Below are 18,106 nucleotides of genomic sequence, written 5' to 3'. Positions count from 1 at the left end.
TTTGAAAATGGTAATACAGTACTTCTACTTCTGAGGACAATAAATCAACATTTCAATTTACTTTGCCAATTCCTGCCCCAAATAATTTTCATTCTGCTAACATGACTCTGGTGGTAATTGCAGAAAGTTTGGTAGTACATAGTTATTCACATGCAGTGAACTTGTAGCATTTTGCATCTTCAGAAAGAGAGTTCTTTACACTTTGGATGATACTCAAATACCAGTTTATTTCATTTGAAGAAGTATTCTTTAAAATCAGTCCGAGAGATTTGCTTTTGCTAACGAACGTTGTGTGTTCTGCAAATCAAACTGAGAGTGAAGATTCACAAACCATTTCTGTCTGGCCAATTGTAGTACGGATATAATCTAAATCTAGATACATCCATTACTGAAAGGCAGCAGATTCAGAACTGGAGAATTTACAGAATACAAAAAAGGACATAAAAGTAGAAGACACAAGTTCATTTGGCATATGTAACTGCCATGATCTGTTCAAGTAGTTTTTAGATAAAACAAAGTGCTATTTCACATTTCACATAGAAAAAAGGCAGTGTAAGAGACAGAACAGAAAAGGGAGGATGGGGGGAACCAGGCTGAAGACGGCCAAGAGACTTAAAACTTGAAGGTATCAGGACTGTCTTGAATTTGGAATGTATAAGCATCAGAATCAGCCTCTGGAACAACATTCTCATCTTCCTCCTGTAATAAAAAAATAAAGCTTAAAATATTCTTCTAAGTTTCTTCCCAGTCTATCTAATACATGCTGTCATATTTTAAGCAAATTGGTGCTTGTATACATATAAAAAATACCAATCTTTTCATGTTTTTAACACAGTAGCACCCTTAATAGTTTACAGAAAGCCCTTAAGTGTACAAAATTTTAATCTACTTTTATCAAGTAGCTTTTTTTAATTATATAGCAACCTTGGCAGGCCAACTTGAATTTACTTACCTCTGCTGAAAAATATTTTTCAATCAGAGTTGCAGCTGATTTGTAAACCTGCTCATTTTCATGGGATTGTAGAGCTTCAATTTTGTCTAAGCCACCACATTCTTCAATCAAGATGCATAGCTTTTCAATCTCACCTATTTTTTCAGCTGCCTATAGAGATAATTTCATTTTTAATGGACCACATTTCATTTCATACAAACAAGATATTCTGAATGTGCTTTAGCTTTAAGAGCTCTTGGTAGTGAAATATACAGTATTGATTTCTAAATGCTCCCCCCCCCCCCCCAGAATGGATTGCATTGTCAACTTACCATAAAAATATTAGTAATAGCATCCAGAATCACCAGGACTGTTTTGCTGTCTTTAACCACAAGCAGATCCAATAATGGCTCTAATACACCTGCCTGGACAAGGTAAATGATCTGGCCAATTGTTCCTCCACTTGTATAGTTGGTCACTGCCCATATAGCTTCCTTCTGGGATTTAAAGTCTCCCTGTTTTAAGATACAGGAAAGTAAGGAGACAGCAATAGAACAGCCTTAAAGGGGTCCAACAAAGTTTAATATTGTAAAGTTATAAGTTTTGTGACACTCACACAAATGTAAATACTTATAGTTCTTCCTCTGAAATCGTCTATATAACTCTCCAAAAATCATCTTCTAAAATATATTATCAAACTTATTTTCTTTCTTTCTCCTAGTTTTAAATGGCCAAAACATTTAAAGAACACTGCTTAAGTATACCTTTTAAATTAAGAATATGACAAATTAATACATCCCATGTTCTTAAATAGCAAAGGTATTTCAGAGACTATAATTTTATTACTTTCCCCAAAGGTTTAAAAAAAAAGTGTCCCTGAAACATCTAGATAGAAAATAAAGCCTTATAGGCAAACTATGAATAATTTTTCCCTTTAAAAATATCTACCTGAGGCAAACCATATGTTTTTAAAGCCAAAGTTAATTGCAAGGCAAAGATGGCACAGATATATCAAAATATATTTTCAGCATTACCTTTTTTAAAATGCTAACAAGATATGGAACAAGCCCATGGTCGACAACTTTCTGGATCTGATCCTGGCGGCCAGCAGTTATGTTAGACATAGTCCATGCAGCTTCTTTCTGGATGTTGTTTTTGGGGTGAATAAGCAGACTTGGGAAGACAACTAGTGCTCCAGCATCTATTACACTTTGAGTTTGTTCATCAGTCCCCGTCACAATGTTTCCTATAGCTCTTAATGATGGAGTCTGAAAGAGAGGTTTAAGATACTGAACAAGAGGAAGCCGTGGACTGTATATAAATATATTTCACATAAAATGTATAAAACACACGTTGAAAGTTGAGGATTTTGTGGAGTCACATTATGAGCTGTCCAGGACAGTATGTGGCCCATGGACATCCTTGGTCTACCGAATATGCAAAAAAATCCTTGCACTATCTCAATATTTACATGCAAGCCTGCCTGCCCACCCACAAAAGTTCTTAATGCAATTCTCAATACTACTATTCTAAGTATATACTATTAACGAACATAACTGTTACTGTTACATAACCAACTGTTAAAAGCTGCCTAGATCTTCATCACAACCATAAAATGCAACAGCAACATCATGGGACGATCGTATACCCATTGTAAAAATGTAAAAAAAAAAAAATCTTATCATTGTACAGTAGGGGACACCTTTATAGAATTCACATATCTGGTCAATTCCATTGTTATTCAAATCAGTGTTGACTTCTGGCAACTGCCTGAACATGTCCCTGCAGTTTTCTTGGCAAGATATCAAAGTTTACTTATTTTTGCTAATGTCTGCTTCCTAAGGCTGAGAGAAAGTGATTTGTCCAAATTCAGCCAGTTAGCTTTGCACTTAAGGCAGAAGTAGAACTTGGTAATATGAAAAATCAGCATGTCCAAATAGAAAATTACAAGGATATGCCAACAATTTCTGTCAAAGGAGGAGGCATAGGCATCTCAAGATAACACTATATTCACCCAAAAGAGCTTGCAATTTGAGCAACATGAATATACTGAAAAGATTTCTAAACCAAAGAATATTAAAAGTAAACTTCTCAATAGTTGAGATTTTATACTTGAGTTGGGAACTGCCTCTCCCATATGAAGAATTTCAATACTTCATCACCTTCACTAATTTATCTTACCATTATTGGAACTTCTCCACATGCTAGCAGTTTCACCAATTGTGGCACTAAGCCAGTTTTGACCACTACTTCAATTCTATCATTTGACCCATCAGTCAAATAAGAAATAGCCCAGCATGTATCTGCCAAAACTTCATGGTCATGGAAATGCAGTAGGCGAACTAAAGTGGGCAGAATCTGTTCAACAGCTTCAATGGGTGGTGCAGGGTTCTTGTTACGGCAGAGGTTTGATAAAGTCCAAGTTATGTTACGCAAGTAGCCAATCTGGGGGGAAAAAACCATGGTTATGCTTAAGTTATGTTAAAATTGTTTTTCACATTTAAGATTTTAGCTGAGAATTCACACTTACAGATATAGAAGAGAGATCAGGAACAGCAAGCAGAGCCAAAAGTGGGTCGAGTGCACCATATTTAATAACTAAGTCTCTATAAGCAGAGCCATCACCTGAAGGCAGAAATAAAGAGTGTCAAATGCTAAGACTAAGAGGTCATATGGAATTACTGCTAATTCAGGGCAGGAATACCACCATGACAAGCTGACTTGATCACAATCCAAGCATTATAAAAATAACTGCCACAGAAAACTATTCAAGAAGGAGAAACAGGGCAGCCTGTTGATAGCAGCATTAAAACCCTTGGCAAACTAGCCACTATCAACCAGAAGCCAAAGAACATTGCAGTCACAGATGTTAGTCATGAATGCCATCATGTGTAAATGATTTCAACAGTAGCTATATGGAGTTGGGAAAAAAATCTTGAAAGGTGTAGCACTGAAATGTACAAAATCTTACTACCACTTACAAGAAACATATCAGCTTTACCAACTTACCTGCAATATTCCCCAAAGCCCATACAGCTTGCTCACTAATGTGAGTATGAGGAGAAGCCAGTAGAGATATAAAGGCAGGAATTGCTCCACCCTCTACTACAGCTTTTGTCTGGTCTGATGTGCCGGAAGCAATATTGGTCAGTGCCCAAGCAGCTTCAAACTGAATAGGGCTGCAGTTTGCTTTTCCCAAAAAGGACACAAATTTCGGTATCAAGCCAGCTCTAATAATCTGGTCTATAGGGGGCTGCTTTTCTCGGGATAGCAGTTTCCTATGTGTAAGAGAAATAAATTTAGCTTTCCTAGCTATATTTTAGAGAGAAAATTTTCATTTCCATGACAACGGTTGTTAGTCATATTTTATTTTGGAAAGTTGGTCACTAGAGTTTCACTTAGATGCAGAACAATAAAATATTCCTTTTGCTGCAAAGCATTGTATATAAGATGCAAAATCTCTCAGTCTAGTGGCAATAAACATGGATGATGTTAAGTTTTTGGTACTCATATAGCAAATCTAAAGTTTTCTAGCACTTATTAATAGACTAAATGAAATATACTATCACTTTTACAGTACCCTGTATATTCCCAATTAATGCTTTATTTCATACCAATATCTTGTATCAAGAGATGTTTTCAGAATTAGGTTGCCGATTGTATCCTAAAAGTTTTAGATATTCCTATTCCTCTCATCTAACCATTATATATTAATTGGACTCATATCCTGCAGAAAGACACAATTTTCTGGATTGTATACTGCATTGCCAAAACTGAACAAAAATAGATTTTGATTAACTCATTAAATAAGAAAAATGTGCATTCTTATTGTGCTAAAAACAGTAAAGTTTTTAGCTTCTTGTCCTACGTTTTACTATGAAACCTCAGATTACAATTTTTCAACTCTTATCTGCAGTTTGTTTCATGCAGAATGTAATGCATATTGACACTTACCTGGCAGCCTGAGTAGCTTGCAGCTGGAATTCTAAATTAGTATTGTTAATGCCTTTAACAATTTCTTCAACAGACCAGTGGACAGCAACCTACAAACAACATTTCAAGCAACTACATTAAGTTTAACAGTTACAGTATTTTTGAAAAATAACCTCACCAGCGCTACACCATTACATACACAAATCTTAATTTTAGTTTCCTTTACTAAGATAGAAAAAAACAAAATAATTCCTTTTGACAATGCAATATTCAAACTTATTTTGTTCAAAGAAGTCAAATGAAAGTAGATCAAAAATGTGTTATTGTGTTATGTTTTACAATGTGATCTTACAACCTACAACTCAATGATTGTAAACAAAGTCTGAGGTTGAATCTCTGCCCCCTTCATTTGAACTGGGAAAAATACCTGTCCAAAACCAGAACTACAGCTTAAAGTAGACAACTCTTCAAAAGGCTTATAAAATAGGCAGTTACCTGATTGCCCCGATTTTCTTGCAGAGGTGAAGTGGCATCATCTGGAAAAGTGCCTACATTTCGCCTTTTAAGCATTTGGTCATCTTTTTTAGCTTTTCTCAACTCTACATTGACTTCCATCCGTCGTCGCCTCATTTCCTAGTGAACACATATATTGAAAAACTGAGCTACAGCTTTAAAAATACAAGCAGTTGTATCCCCAGTTGACAGTTACTCACATTGGAATCTTTGCCCTTGTTCTTGAATCTGTTCAGGCGGGCAGCCATTGCCCCAGCATTCTCATTGGTAGACATGGTGACTGTTATACAGATATGTCTTTAAACCTATAAAAAGACCCAGTAGTTAAAATTAAGATATTACCCTTTAACAATACTAACTGCAGAACTGCAATTGGCATCCATTTGTAAATTACCCACAGCTGGCGAACACCAGATAAGATGCAGTTTACAGCCTAAGAGGCAGCTTTGTTCCAAGCATTTTGGAATGGTATTTAGTTAAATTTAAACTTTCCTTAGGGCTTCAAGTTTTAAGATACACAGCTGACTTGGTTTCAAACTTTATGCCTCTGAATTAAGGGAACAAGAGTCCACAGTAGGGCTCTCAAAGCATTTTAATTTCTCTTCGGAAGGAAATGAGGCTCAACAATCTCTTTATTTCCTTTACTCTGGACATTTACTTTAGGCCTGCGGTCAATCTTGCGGAAAGTCCACTGAAATTGCGAAAGAGAATTTTTAGGGCATTAGGCATTACATGCAACGCCGTTGTTATCCTCACATCCCCTCCCCAAACACACAACACCCTAACTCACTGGCAGCGTCTACAAGACACCTCTCCAACCCAGCCAACCCCGCCCCCAACCCAGCCAACCGCAATTTATTTTGTACATTCTCGCGCTTTGGGCGAACTCGGTTGTCCTAAATTTGCAGTCCAGGGTGTCGTGCGAGCTCAGAAAAGTGAGCCAACTGAGTTAAGCCTCGGCTAAATGAGCCAACTCGGGCGAACGAAAAGCGCCTTGGCTGTCTCCCTAGCTAGGAAATGAAGCCTTCGTGAAACAACGTAGCAAATACGAACGAGCGGCGGCGGAGAGAAGAAGGACGGTGACCGGAACCGGTCCCGGTCTGGAAAACTATTTCATTAACATTTCCCCTCCCAGGCTTTGAACCTTCACCACAGCCTGCCGACGTTTCCCCGCTTTCGGACCCTCTAAGGAAGCCTGCCTCACCCTTCCACCGTCTTAAGTCTCAGCGCACCTTTCGCTCCTCCAGACCCGGCGCAGCTCCGCCACTTACCCGACAGCGCCCCAACACGTTGCGCCGAACTGCTGGAGCTGCGGAGCTCCCACTCTCGTTTCCCCCCCTTCGCCTTCTCGAGGTGTGATTTAAACTTCTTGCGGTCTCCCGCTCTCATTGGCCAATTCGAGTCCAAGCAACCCTCTCATTGGCAAGTTTGAAAAAATATAAGACGCTCAAGCTCTCGCGTTCCTGTGAGAGAGAGGGGGGGAGGGATGGAAAGGAGAAGGGAGTCTCTCGTGAGTCCCAGATATCGCGATCGTTATGTGCAACGCCCACGCGCGAGGCTCATGGAACTACATTTCCCAGCGTAAAAGGGGCGGTGGTTTGCGGAGCAAACGTTACGAGACGAACTCCGCGTGGGGTAGAATTGACCGTTATGCCGTCAGCTTGGTTACCGGGGGTTCTTAATTGTTTATATGGTCACATACAGCATTTTTTCAAATGGTGAAACTATGGATAGCCGGTTAGCGGTAAACGCTTCAGGACGGCCGGTACATCAGTTTCAGGCCGCCCAAACCTTTGAAGGAGGAGTTAGAACGCGGCCACCCTTCAAATCCGCTCGAAGTGTTAGCGAGATGAGGGGGCGTGAGTTGGTAGAACACGAGGCTAATCGAGGCGGGAGGGGGCGTGGCCAATGTCTTAGTGACGGAAAACGAAACCAGGAGGGAAAGGACCGACGTAGGTGGGCGGAGTCATGCGTGGTCGGGAGGGGCCCTTAGAACGCGGCTCTCACAGCTCTTTACCGAGTGACCCAGTGGCCTAATGGATAAGGCATCAGCCTCCGGAGCTGGGGATTGTGGGTTCGAGTCCCATCTGGGTCGTTCGTAGCTCTTGTTTTGCAGCGGGATTAAAATTTATGAAGACGCTTCCTGAGCTCGATGATGGATCTTAGGCTTTGTTAGTCGCTTTGGTTCTTCATTCTCCCCATCGGTCTGGAACGGAATAAAACAAACTCCCTTGACGCGACGAATGGGAGATAGGGCGCGAGACAAGAGCAAGGCTAGTTAAGCATTCAAACTACCTCAGGAAACTGGGTTTCCTCTGCTCAAAAACGGTTGTTACGCGCCAAATGCACCCCGGGGATCTTTCCAAGCTATGCTTGGGTGGCTGGAAGCAATCTTGAGCTCCCTTGAAAACATTTTGTTTGTGAATAACACAAAATAATGGGAGGGAAAACCCAGTTTCAATCAAGTGGTTTTCAAACTTGGTTGTGGACTTCAACTCCCAGAATTCCCCAGCCATTCTGTTTCCATGTTTGAAAACCACTGGTTTAAAGCATTCACATTTGCTGTCAACAAGTGCTCCTTCACTTTGCAGTTAACTTTGCATTTCAGGAGTGGGCAATTATGGCCTCTTTACAACTTGTGGACTTCAACTCTTACCAAGGTTCCCCCAAAAGTTGGATAACTTAAATCTATTCCACTCTTTTTCATATGCTTTCCATAATTCTATGGTGAGAGTGATCTTTATTTCTTGCAGTATTTTATTCTTTTGGCTTTACCCCCCCCCCTTTTAAATTATTATTTTTTGTCTCCTATCATTTTTCATTCTTAGCTGGTGTTTTTTAATCCCCCCTCCCCATATCCAGTTCCTGCAACCGCTCTTCATATGTTTTAGCCTCCAGTCCCCTAACCACCTTTGCTCTTCTTTGCACTATTTCTAGAGTCTCCACATCTTCTCCACATGGTGACCAAAACTGAATGCAGTATTCCAAATGTGACCTTACCAAGGCATTATAAAGTGGTATTAACACTTCAAGGGATCTTGATTCTATCCCTCTGTTTATGCAGCCTAGAACTGTGTTGGCTTTTTTGGCAGCTGCTGCACACTGCTGGCTCATATTTAAATGGTTGTCCACTAGGATACTATTGAGTGAGGTACCACATATACTGTACCTGTGCATTTTGTTTTTCTTGCCTAAATGTAGAACCTTACTTTTCCCACCCTTGAATTCAGTAATGGTATCCTCCAGCGGTGGGTTCCTACCAGTTCGGACCGGTTCGGCCAAACTGGTAGTGGTTTGGCAGCGATCCAGGCATGCTACACCAGTGGTGGGTTACGACCAGTGCGCCCTGGTACGAGTGTACCGGTGCCTGACGGGAGCACCAGGTACCGTTCCGGTATGGTGCTCCAGAGGACCCACCCGCCCGCCCACACTCCTTACCTATATTTGAGGTTTTGGGGGCTTCTGCGCACAGAGTGTACGGCGCCTGCACGATCCTCTGCCGAGCAGCTGGAGTGTTGTGGAGGCGTCGTGGGCCATACCTGTTGCAACAGGATCCGGAACCCACCACTGTGCCCCCCCCCCGAACCGGTTCTCTGGGTGGTGCCTTAGGTGCCGCTATCTTGTTTTTCACTTCTGTGCATGCACAGAATAATTTTTATTGCATTGCACATGCACACGGATGGCGCACCCACGAGCAAACCAGCAGTACTGCCTGCCGGAGCCCACCCCTGGTATCCTCATCTTTTTTTTTTCTTTTGTACTGGTTTGCATTCTAATGGTGCAGTGGCCTAGAAGTCACATTGCATTGAGATCTAACACATCGTGTCTAGCCTAATGTATATCCCTCCCTCCCTCCACCCGACCCCCCGACCCCCCCCTCCTCCTCCCCCCCCCGACTTCCCAGAACCCATACATGGTATAAATTTTTAACAAACACAGTCTAAAATCTATTGAGAAAAAAGAAATAAAGAAATTAATAACATCTCTACCTTGATCTTAGCTTCTTCTTGCTAAGCTAACTTTAAACAATTTAAATCATTCCTGATCTTAAGCATAGGCTAACTGGAATTTCTTGGTCCTGTATTTATTTTGTATATAGTCAATCCATTTTTTCCAGTCTCGTTTATATCTCTCATTTGAGTGATCTTTAAGATATGCCGATATTTCAGCCATTTCGGCTAAATTTGTAACTTTCAATGTCCATTCTTGAGTTGTAGGCAAGTCTTCCTTCTTCCAGTATTGCGCCACCAACATTGCTGCCGTTATTAGGTGCAGAATCAGGTTAGTCTCTACCACTGTAAAGTCAGTACTTATACCTAGTAAAAATAACTGAGGAGTAAACTTTATCCTTCTTTTAAAGATATTTTGCATAATCCACCATATTTTTATCCAAAATACCTTAACCTTTTGGCAGGTCCACCATATATGAAAATATGTAGCATCGAGAGAACCACATCTCCAACATTTAGGCTGTAAATTCGGATACATAGAAGCCAGCTTTTTAGGATCTAAATGCCGTCTATAGAACATCTTATAAAATTTTTCTCTCAGGTTTTGAGCTTGTGTAAATTTCACATTTCTTACCCAGATTCTTTCCCATGTATCCAACATTATTGATTCTTCAATATTTTGAGCCCACTTTATCATACAATCTTTAACTAATTCTGTTTCCGAATCCATCTGTATTAATATTATATATCCTCTTCATATGCATTAAGATTTAATCTCTTATTTGTTTAAACAGATTATCCTCAACTTGGATAAAACCAATTTTTTGATCTATTTTCCACCTGGCCTGTAATTGCCCATACTGGAACCATGTTTGAACTACCTTCTCCTCTTTTAATACCTCTAAAGATTTTAGTTGTAGTACCCCCCTTTCCAAAATGAGAAGCTGTCTGTAGGTAATTCTATCCTGTTTTTGTGCTATATTCATATTTTCAATTGAGTGTCTAGGAATTGCCCACATGGGTATCTTGTCATTTAATTTATATTGGTATTTTTTCCAGACCCGCAGTAAAACATTTCTTAAAATATGATTTTTAAAATTCTTGTCCAATTTTTTGTTGAATAACAGGTAAGCATGCCAACCATATACCAGATCGTGTTCCCTCAATATTCAATATTCTATCATGAGTTAAATGAATCCAATTACTAATTACAGATAGCGCCACTGCATCATAATATAGTTTTAGGTTAGGTAATTTCAAGTCTCTTCTCTCGCGTACATCTTGCATTATTTTCATCTTTACCCTCGGCTTCTTTCCTGCCCATACAAATTTGTTGATACCCTTCTGCCATTCTAAAAGATTCGCATCTTTTTAAAGTATAGGTAACATTTGGAAGAGAAATAAAAATTTTGGTAAGATGTTCATTTTCACTGCCGCTATCCTACCCAGCAAAGATAAGTGCAATTTTCCCCATTTTTTCATCTCTATCTGTATACTATGCCAAAGTGGTTCATAATTATGCTTATATAGTTTCCCATTTGAAGTTAAAATATTAACTCCAAGATATTTGACTTTTTTGACTACCTCACATCCTAGCATCCCTCCTAGTTCTTTTGTTTAGTATTCATATTTATAGCTAATATTTTTGTTTTTCCTAAATTTATTTTAAAACCAGACACTTGACCATATTGATTAATCGTATTCATTAAAACCATACTGGATTCCTGCGGTTGTTCCAATATTATGACCAAATCATCCGCAAAAGCACGCACTCTGTATTCTTGCTGCCTAATCTTAATCCCTTTTAGACCATCCAAGCCCCGTATTTTATTCAACAATACTTCCAAAGTTATAATAAACAATAGTGGGGACAAAGGACAGCCCTGTCTTGTATCTTTTCCAATTTGAAAAGAGTCTCTTAAACTTCCATTGACTATGATTTGTGCTGTTTGCTGTTGGTATATTGCTTTAATTGACTGTAAAAAGCTATAATCTACATTAAGTAATGAAATAGGTCTATAATTTTTTGGTTGGGTAGTATCTTGATCTTCTTTGGGTATCAAAGATATAAACGCTGTCTTCCAAAATGGGGGCACCTTACCTTCCATTTGAATCTTATTAAATAATTCTCTAAGAGGTTCTACCATTTCTAACTGTAAATTTTTATAGTAAACCGCTGTCAAACCATCTGTACCTGGTGCTTTCCCTAACTTTAATTGCTTAATTACCTGCAAAATTTCCCCCGAGGTTATTGGTTGGTTCAATTTTTGCCTGTGCTCTTCTCTAACTGAGGGTATTTTCTCTTTATCTAAATATTTGTCTATATCTAAACCATTAATTTTATCCCCTTTATACAATTCTGTAAAAAATTCCCGAAATGCCTTTTGAATCTCCTCCTGTTGAAACACCTCCTTCCTTCTGTAAGTAAGTTTAGATATATTTTGAGTTTTCCTTTTTTTCCTAATCTGATAAGCTAACCATCTGCCAGGTTTGTTTGCGTTACAAAAAGTATTGTGTTTTGCATATAATAAACTAGTGGCTACCTGGTCAGAGATCAACATGTCAAATTGAGATTTTAATATGGTGATTGCTTCCTTAACCTTTGTATCGCCTGGATTCGTTTTAACTCCAACTCTTTCCTCTTAATTTCCTCTTCCAATTCTGTTCGTTTTAGCCCTTGTTTATATCTATGTGTTTTATTTATATTCATCAGCACTCCTCTCATATACGCTTTGCTTGCATCCCATATGAATTCCATAAGTGTACCCTTATTCATATTCAAAACAAAGTATTCAGATAACAATTTTTTACAATCATTAATATACTTTTCATATCTAATTAAGTTTTCATTCAATCTCCAAGACCTTCTTGCCTGCACTGCCCTTCCCAATTCCATCCAAACTGGGTTATGATCCGAAAGGACCCTAGCCGCAATCTTTGTCTTCTTCACCCTAGAAAGCAAATCATTAGTGATTAGTATAAAATCAATCCTTGAAAGGGATTGATGTCTATCAGAAAAGAAAGTGAAATCATATTCCTCTGCGTTTCTTTCTCGCCAAATATCTCTCAATTCAAAGTCGTCCATCATGTCAAAAAAAGGTTTGGGTAGCTTTGCTTGCATCTTAGTATTTGGGTGAGAGGTCTTCTTATCTCTTTTAGTGTCTATCACACCATTCCAATCACCCAATAGTATACAAGACCTATAGTCCCACTGTACTAATTTAGCATGAAGATTTCTATAGAATCCGTCTTGCTGTTGATTAGGAGCATAAATTCCCAAAAGTAATGTCTTTTTCCCTTCTAAGATTAGATCTAACGCGATATATCTTCCAAAGGGATCTGCTTCAATTAATTCAGCTTTGATGTCTTTTCTTAAGTATACAACTATACCATTTTTCTTTTCCATAGCAGAAGCTACAAAATGTTGACCACGTTTTGAGTTAATCAAATATTTTTGATCAGTTGATTTGATATGAGTTTCTTGCAAACAAATTATATCATTCTTAAACTGTTTAAGATAGTGAAATATTTTCTTTCTCTTCTGTGGAGAATTCAGTCCATTGACATTCCATGTTAAAATCTTAGTTGTCATCTTTGGTTACCTGAAGCTTTTTTAGAGCCTCCTGCATGGCCTGTTTAACCTTTGGCCTAGCTCCTCCCACGGCTTCTGAGCTTGTTGCTGTAACTCCTTGATCGATGGCCGGTGATTGTTGAGCTTGTTTTTCCATTCGTCTGGTAGTCATACGGCTAGGTCTTTGTTCCATAACACCTTGCTCTTCTAGGGAGGGAAGATGGTACATCTTGTCTGGTAGTTGTGTGGTTTGCTGTCTGTCTTGTCCTTCTTGTGGTCTTTCTCCAGATCCAGATGGTGCAGGGTGTCCCACCTTCAAAATATTGTGATAAAAATCTCGAGCTTTCCATACGGAGTTGAGACGATATCTTTGCCTGTCAAATGTAAATATAATACCAAACTGCGCGTCCCATCTGTACTGTATCTGACAGTTTCTGAGTTCTTCCACTAAAAAAGCATAGTCTCTCCTGGCTCTTAGCATTTGAGGTGGTATTTCTTTCAAAACAGTCAAATCCTGGCCCCCAATTTGGAGCCTAGTGTTATAAGACTCTTGTAATATCATGTTTCTGAGCCCTCTTGTAGTGAAATATATAACTATATCTCGGGGGAGTTGCTTCTGTTTTGCCACCCAAGAATTAACGCGATAAATTTTATCGATCTGCCAGTCAAAGTTAGACCCCGATCTTCCCACCAAACAAACAAAAGCTTCTGAAAGAATCTGTTTCAAGTTCTCCTATTTATCCTCACGCAACCCCCTTACTCTTAATGCCAGCTCCATCTGCCTGTACTGTATCATAATAATTTCTTTTTCAGCGTTTTCAACTTTTTGTTGCACCACTTCAGTTTTGGATGTCAAATTGGTATTAACTTTGTTAAGATCCTCTAGACTATCTTCAATTCCAGAAACATGTTCTGTCAGTACAGTTACAAGTCCCAGCATATCATCTTTCATTTTAGCAACCCTGGTATCAATTTTTTTCCTACAAGTCATCCTTAAGTTCTTTTATCTCCTCTTTTATCTCCCCTTTTATCTCCTCTTTAAACTCTTTCAGTTTGTTTTCCACTTTAATTGTTGTACAGCTGCCTTCTGTCATATCACTCTCCACCTACCTCTCACTTATGAGGAGTGTGATTCCACCTAAGAAATTACACACAAACACCGGATTGGAGTATTTTGGCTGGAGTTTTAGTTTGAATGGAAGATATATTAAGTGATTGTATCTCCATGGAGTCTCTCATCATTACTGCAAGAGACATTGCAAACTCTGACTTGTTGGTGATATTACAGGCAATTATTACAGGCAAGGGAAACCTTTAGCTTTTTTTAAAGAGCAAATTATATGATAAAGAGATTAGACCCGAGAAGAATTAGAGAAGCAAAAACAAAACTAAACAAAAGTATTGGCAATGGGTCAAGTATTAGACCAGATCCTAGATCAAACATCCTAAGGAGAAGAAATTGTCTGAATCAGAATCAGAATTAGAATCAAAATAGAGCTCTTCTAGTCCAGCCCCCTGCTCAAGCAGAAGACCCTGTACAATTTCAGACAAGTGGAAGTCCAGTCTCTTCTTAAAAACCTCCAGTGATGAAGCATCCACAAAGTCTGAAGGCAAACTGTTAATTGTCCTCGCTATCAGGAAGTTTCTCCTTAATTCCAGGTTGCTTCTCTCATTGATTAGTTTCCATCCATTGTTTCTTGTTTATTAAAGAAACCTTATGTTTGTAATTAACCAAGACACTTTGAACTCTGAAGGTTATTATATAACTTCAGTTGTTAATCAGAAATTGTTGGGGAAGGCAAATTATCCAGCGCTACCTTGAGGTAAGATGGGCAGCCTATAAGTTAAACAAACAAACAAACAAACAAACAAACAAACAAACAAACAAACAAACGCCTTCAGAGTGCTAATGACAGGATTCAAAGAATGTAACTCCTTCTATTCTCCATCATTCAGTCAAAACTGAAGAAGTTTCTTGGATGAAAAGCAAAGTATTTTCAAGGAAAAACAACAACAAAGTCCAGTTGCCTTTTGAAAAGCACTTTTGGGACTGCTTGTCTTTCATGATTACACTTGCAGACCATTTGCATTTTCAGCTGAGTAGTATCATCAGTATAGCACAGGTTATTAATCTTTCTCCAGTTTTAAAACCACACAGATCATTTCCCAGCACAATGTTTCTCAATAAGGTGTTCAGCATGCAGGTTGTACAAATGAGGAGAACTTGCAGCCTTGTCTCATTCATTTGCTGACCTAGATCTAGTCAGTTTCAGCCAATTTCATTTGGCCTAGGCTTCTTGTCCTATGTGTACCTTTTTTCATGAGGATGACAGCAGTAAAATGTTCCGGAACTTCCATTTTCCTAAACACATTCCCCAGTTTGGTGCATCTAGCCAATGGAGTATGTACAAATTATTGTTTACAATTTCCTCATTGCATTATCATCACACCTGCTTCTTGCTTTACTTATTCACTTGGCGCCAGAATGGGGAGACTGATTAAGGATTTAAATTGAGGGTGGGGATAGAAGACAGTGGATGACAGATTGGTTATGCAGTTGTAATTTACATGTGAGTCAAAAGATCAGTCCCTTATCAATTAACAATTGTGTTTAAAACTGTAGTATTTGTGATTTCCTGAAATCTTTTAATGCGAGTTCAGCAACCTCTTACTCAATTTTGGAATTAATGTCCCCACCCCTTCCCCCACCCCAAAACAGTAACTTTGAGGCCCGAGGAGTGTCCTAGAAGGATGAAATGCTCTAATATTACTCTGTTCTTATTATGAGTCCTAATGCCAAATTTGTGCCCATTCTTTTGTGCAACATTTGTCCAACAGATCCCAAAGAGGCTTTTCTGGAAGATGACAGCATGAATCATATTAGAGGGAAAGCATATTAAAACAACTCTAAACTTCTGTGTGTGCTTGTTGGGGCCTGTGATGTTGATGTAGATAGAGGCAAAATAATCATCCAGGTGATTACCATTCAGGGTGTGGTTTCCATGTTAACATTACTATCCAAGTTGTACCTCAAAGCCACGTGTTATCATCAGATTGTACCTCAAAGCCACTCTCTTGCTGCCAAAATGTGATCTGCCTTTAGCCTCAGTGATTGACTAATGGTAGGGGTGTCCAGCCTTGGCCACTTTAAGATCTGTGGACTTCAACTCCCAAAATCCCCCAGGCAGCCATTCTGGGAGTTGAAGTTCACAAATCTTAAAGTTGCCAAGGCTGGACACCTCTGGACTATAGAAAGCACTGTCCAGTGTTTCCTTGGAAGATCAAAGCCGGAGAGGCATTGTACTGGGTCAGACACTAAACACTAAATTAAATTAAATTCTAAATTAAACACTAAATTAAAATTATCCCCTAGAGATGATAAATGTCTTTCCCAACCATAGTTTACGAGATTAGGATCAGGTCATCAGCATATAGCAACAGTTGACTGGGAAAATCACATTCACGGGGGAAAAAACTACAGAATTTGCAACTTTATGTATGAAACAATGAATGGAGCAAGGGCTGATTCTTCTTTCACCCCATACATGGTGAGAATGTAGTTTAAAATGATTGACAGGACAAGTCACTTGTCTTGGAACTGGGTTGTGCGAGCGATGGGCTGGTGCGCACATGTGTGTACAGAGCAGTGGTGGGATTCAATTTTTTTCACTACTGGTTCTGTGGGCGTGGCTTGGTGGGCATGGCTTGGTGGGTGTGGCAGGGGAAGGATACTGTGAAATCCTCATTCCCTCCCAATCAGCTGGAACCTGGGAGGCAGAGAATAGATGGGGGCGGGGCCAGTCAGTGGTGGTATTTACCAGTTCTCCAAACTACTCAAAATTTCCACTACTGGTTCTCTAGAACTGGTCAGAACCTGCTGAATACCACCTCTGGTACAAAGCTGAAATTGCACAAGCGGGCCAGTGGGCCTGCTGCTCATGCAAGTTGTGCTACGTGCATGCCAGCCCGCTGCTTGTGCAGCCTAGTTCCTCTTGCCCTCCAGCTGTGCTGCCAAGTCACAAAGGTTGGGGACTGCTACACTAGTATATATAAAAATATCAAACTCCACTTCCTTTTAGCACCGATTATGGGTAACAAAACATTTGCAAAAAAATAATCACGTTCAGAGAGTACCAAGGATTCTACAGTTTAAAATGAATTTGCTGTTAAGAACCTAATACAAATCTTAATATGGGAATCTAATAGCCTTATCAATGTCAGTCGTTACAGATCTATTGAAAAGTTTATTATTTTATCCATAGAAACTCCTATTTATAGAAATGAAAGCAGCTCAAAGATTTATAATCATGGTTTAAAGTTTATACTATTTAACACACTTTTCCAATCTATATTTAACACAAAGCTTAATCTACTGTAGAGTAGCCATGCTTAAAGACAGGTAGCTATTCCAGATGTTATTTCCTGAAGTCCAATCTTCTACTTTGAACAGAAGAAGTTCAGTATATAATTTTGCTATAACATCTATTGCACAAATTGGTCTGCAATTGGAAGGTTTATTTTTGTCCCATTTTGAAAATGGGAATAACTCTATTGGTGTACTTAGCTTATAAGGTCACGTGTAGGCGAGTAATATTTAGGATAATATGCATGATGATAAAAGAGAATCAGTGTAATGGTTAGGGCATAAGGCTGGAAACTGGGAGACTGAATTCTAGTTCCAGGAAAAACTCTAAAAAAGGTTCTGATACACAGGATTATGGTTGTTATGAAGGTCCCTTCCAGCAATCATTCTCAGACTTACTCTATGTTTTTGGAAATATATGAGCCAAAACATAGATAGGGGATTTCAAGTAGAGGAAGAATGTATTTGATTGTAGAAACTTCTCTTTTTGATTCTAAGGGGACAGACCAAACATGAAGAACAGCTGAAGCCTCTTCAAAGATTTGGGAAATGTGGGCAGAGAGAATGTAGAAATCTAAAACGTAGCTTACTCAAGTGCTACCATCTGTTTGCACAAATTAAAAATCATTACCCATTAGTTGGGAACCAGTGTAGTGGTTAAGATATTAGGCTGGAAACTGGGAGACCCTAAGTTCTAGATCCATCTTTGGCATGAGGCAGTTATGATTGGTTCCAATATGACTCTTTGCCACAGATCACAAGGGCCTCTGTGCCTTAATTGTTAGGCATGTGAGTTGCCAACTGTGAGGACAATGCAAAATAGAACTCTTATAGCTCCTTAAATC

The 18,106-nt window shown here is 39.1% G+C and overlaps 1 protein-coding gene and 1 non-coding gene across 4 annotated transcripts; one reads left to right on the top strand and one right to left on the bottom strand.

Moving 5' to 3' along the window:
• Positions 1-207: 207 nt before the first annotated feature.
• Positions 208-6,813, bottom strand: KPNA2 (karyopherin subunit alpha 2). 3 transcript variants are annotated; one of them, XM_014067016.2, is made up of 11 exons: positions 6,649-6,813; positions 5,578-5,682; positions 5,360-5,497; positions 4,886-4,974; positions 3,941-4,209; positions 3,462-3,556; positions 3,113-3,376; positions 1,966-2,199; positions 1,264-1,446; positions 953-1,102; positions 208-699 (listed from the first exon to the last, which is right to left on the bottom strand). In XM_014067016.2, exons 2-11 carry the CDS (start codon positions 5,650-5,652, stop codon positions 613-615), a joined length of 1,584 nt encoding a protein of 527 aa, XP_013922491.1. In that variant the 5' UTR covers positions 5,653-5,682; positions 6,649-6,813; the 3' UTR covers positions 208-612. The 3 variants fall into 3 exon arrangements, with proteins under 3 accessions (XP_013922491.1, XP_013922492.1, XP_013922493.1); XM_014067017.1 differs by having other exon boundaries at positions 6,582-6,650; XM_014067018.2 differs by lacking the exon at positions 6,649-6,813 and adding an exon at positions 6,610-6,643.
• A 586-nt stretch (positions 6,814-7,399) lies between these two features.
• TRNAR-CCG (transfer RNA arginine (anticodon CCG)) lies at positions 7,400-7,472 on the top strand. The gene has a single exon. It is a non-coding gene; the product is annotated as a tRNA-Arg (tRNA).
• The last annotated feature ends 10,634 nt before the right edge of the window (positions 7,473-18,106 follow it).

Source organism: Thamnophis sirtalis, unplaced genomic scaffold (assembly GCF_051295495.1).
Source record: "Thamnophis sirtalis isolate CommonGarterSnake01/CBP01778 unplaced genomic scaffold, rThaSir2_p1.2 scaffold_3, whole genome shotgun sequence".
Classification (NCBI taxonomy): Eukaryota; Metazoa; Chordata; class Lepidosauria; order Squamata; family Natricidae; genus Thamnophis; species Thamnophis sirtalis.
Note: the sequence above shows the minus strand (reverse complement) of the source record. Positions and strands in the feature narration are given on the sequence as shown.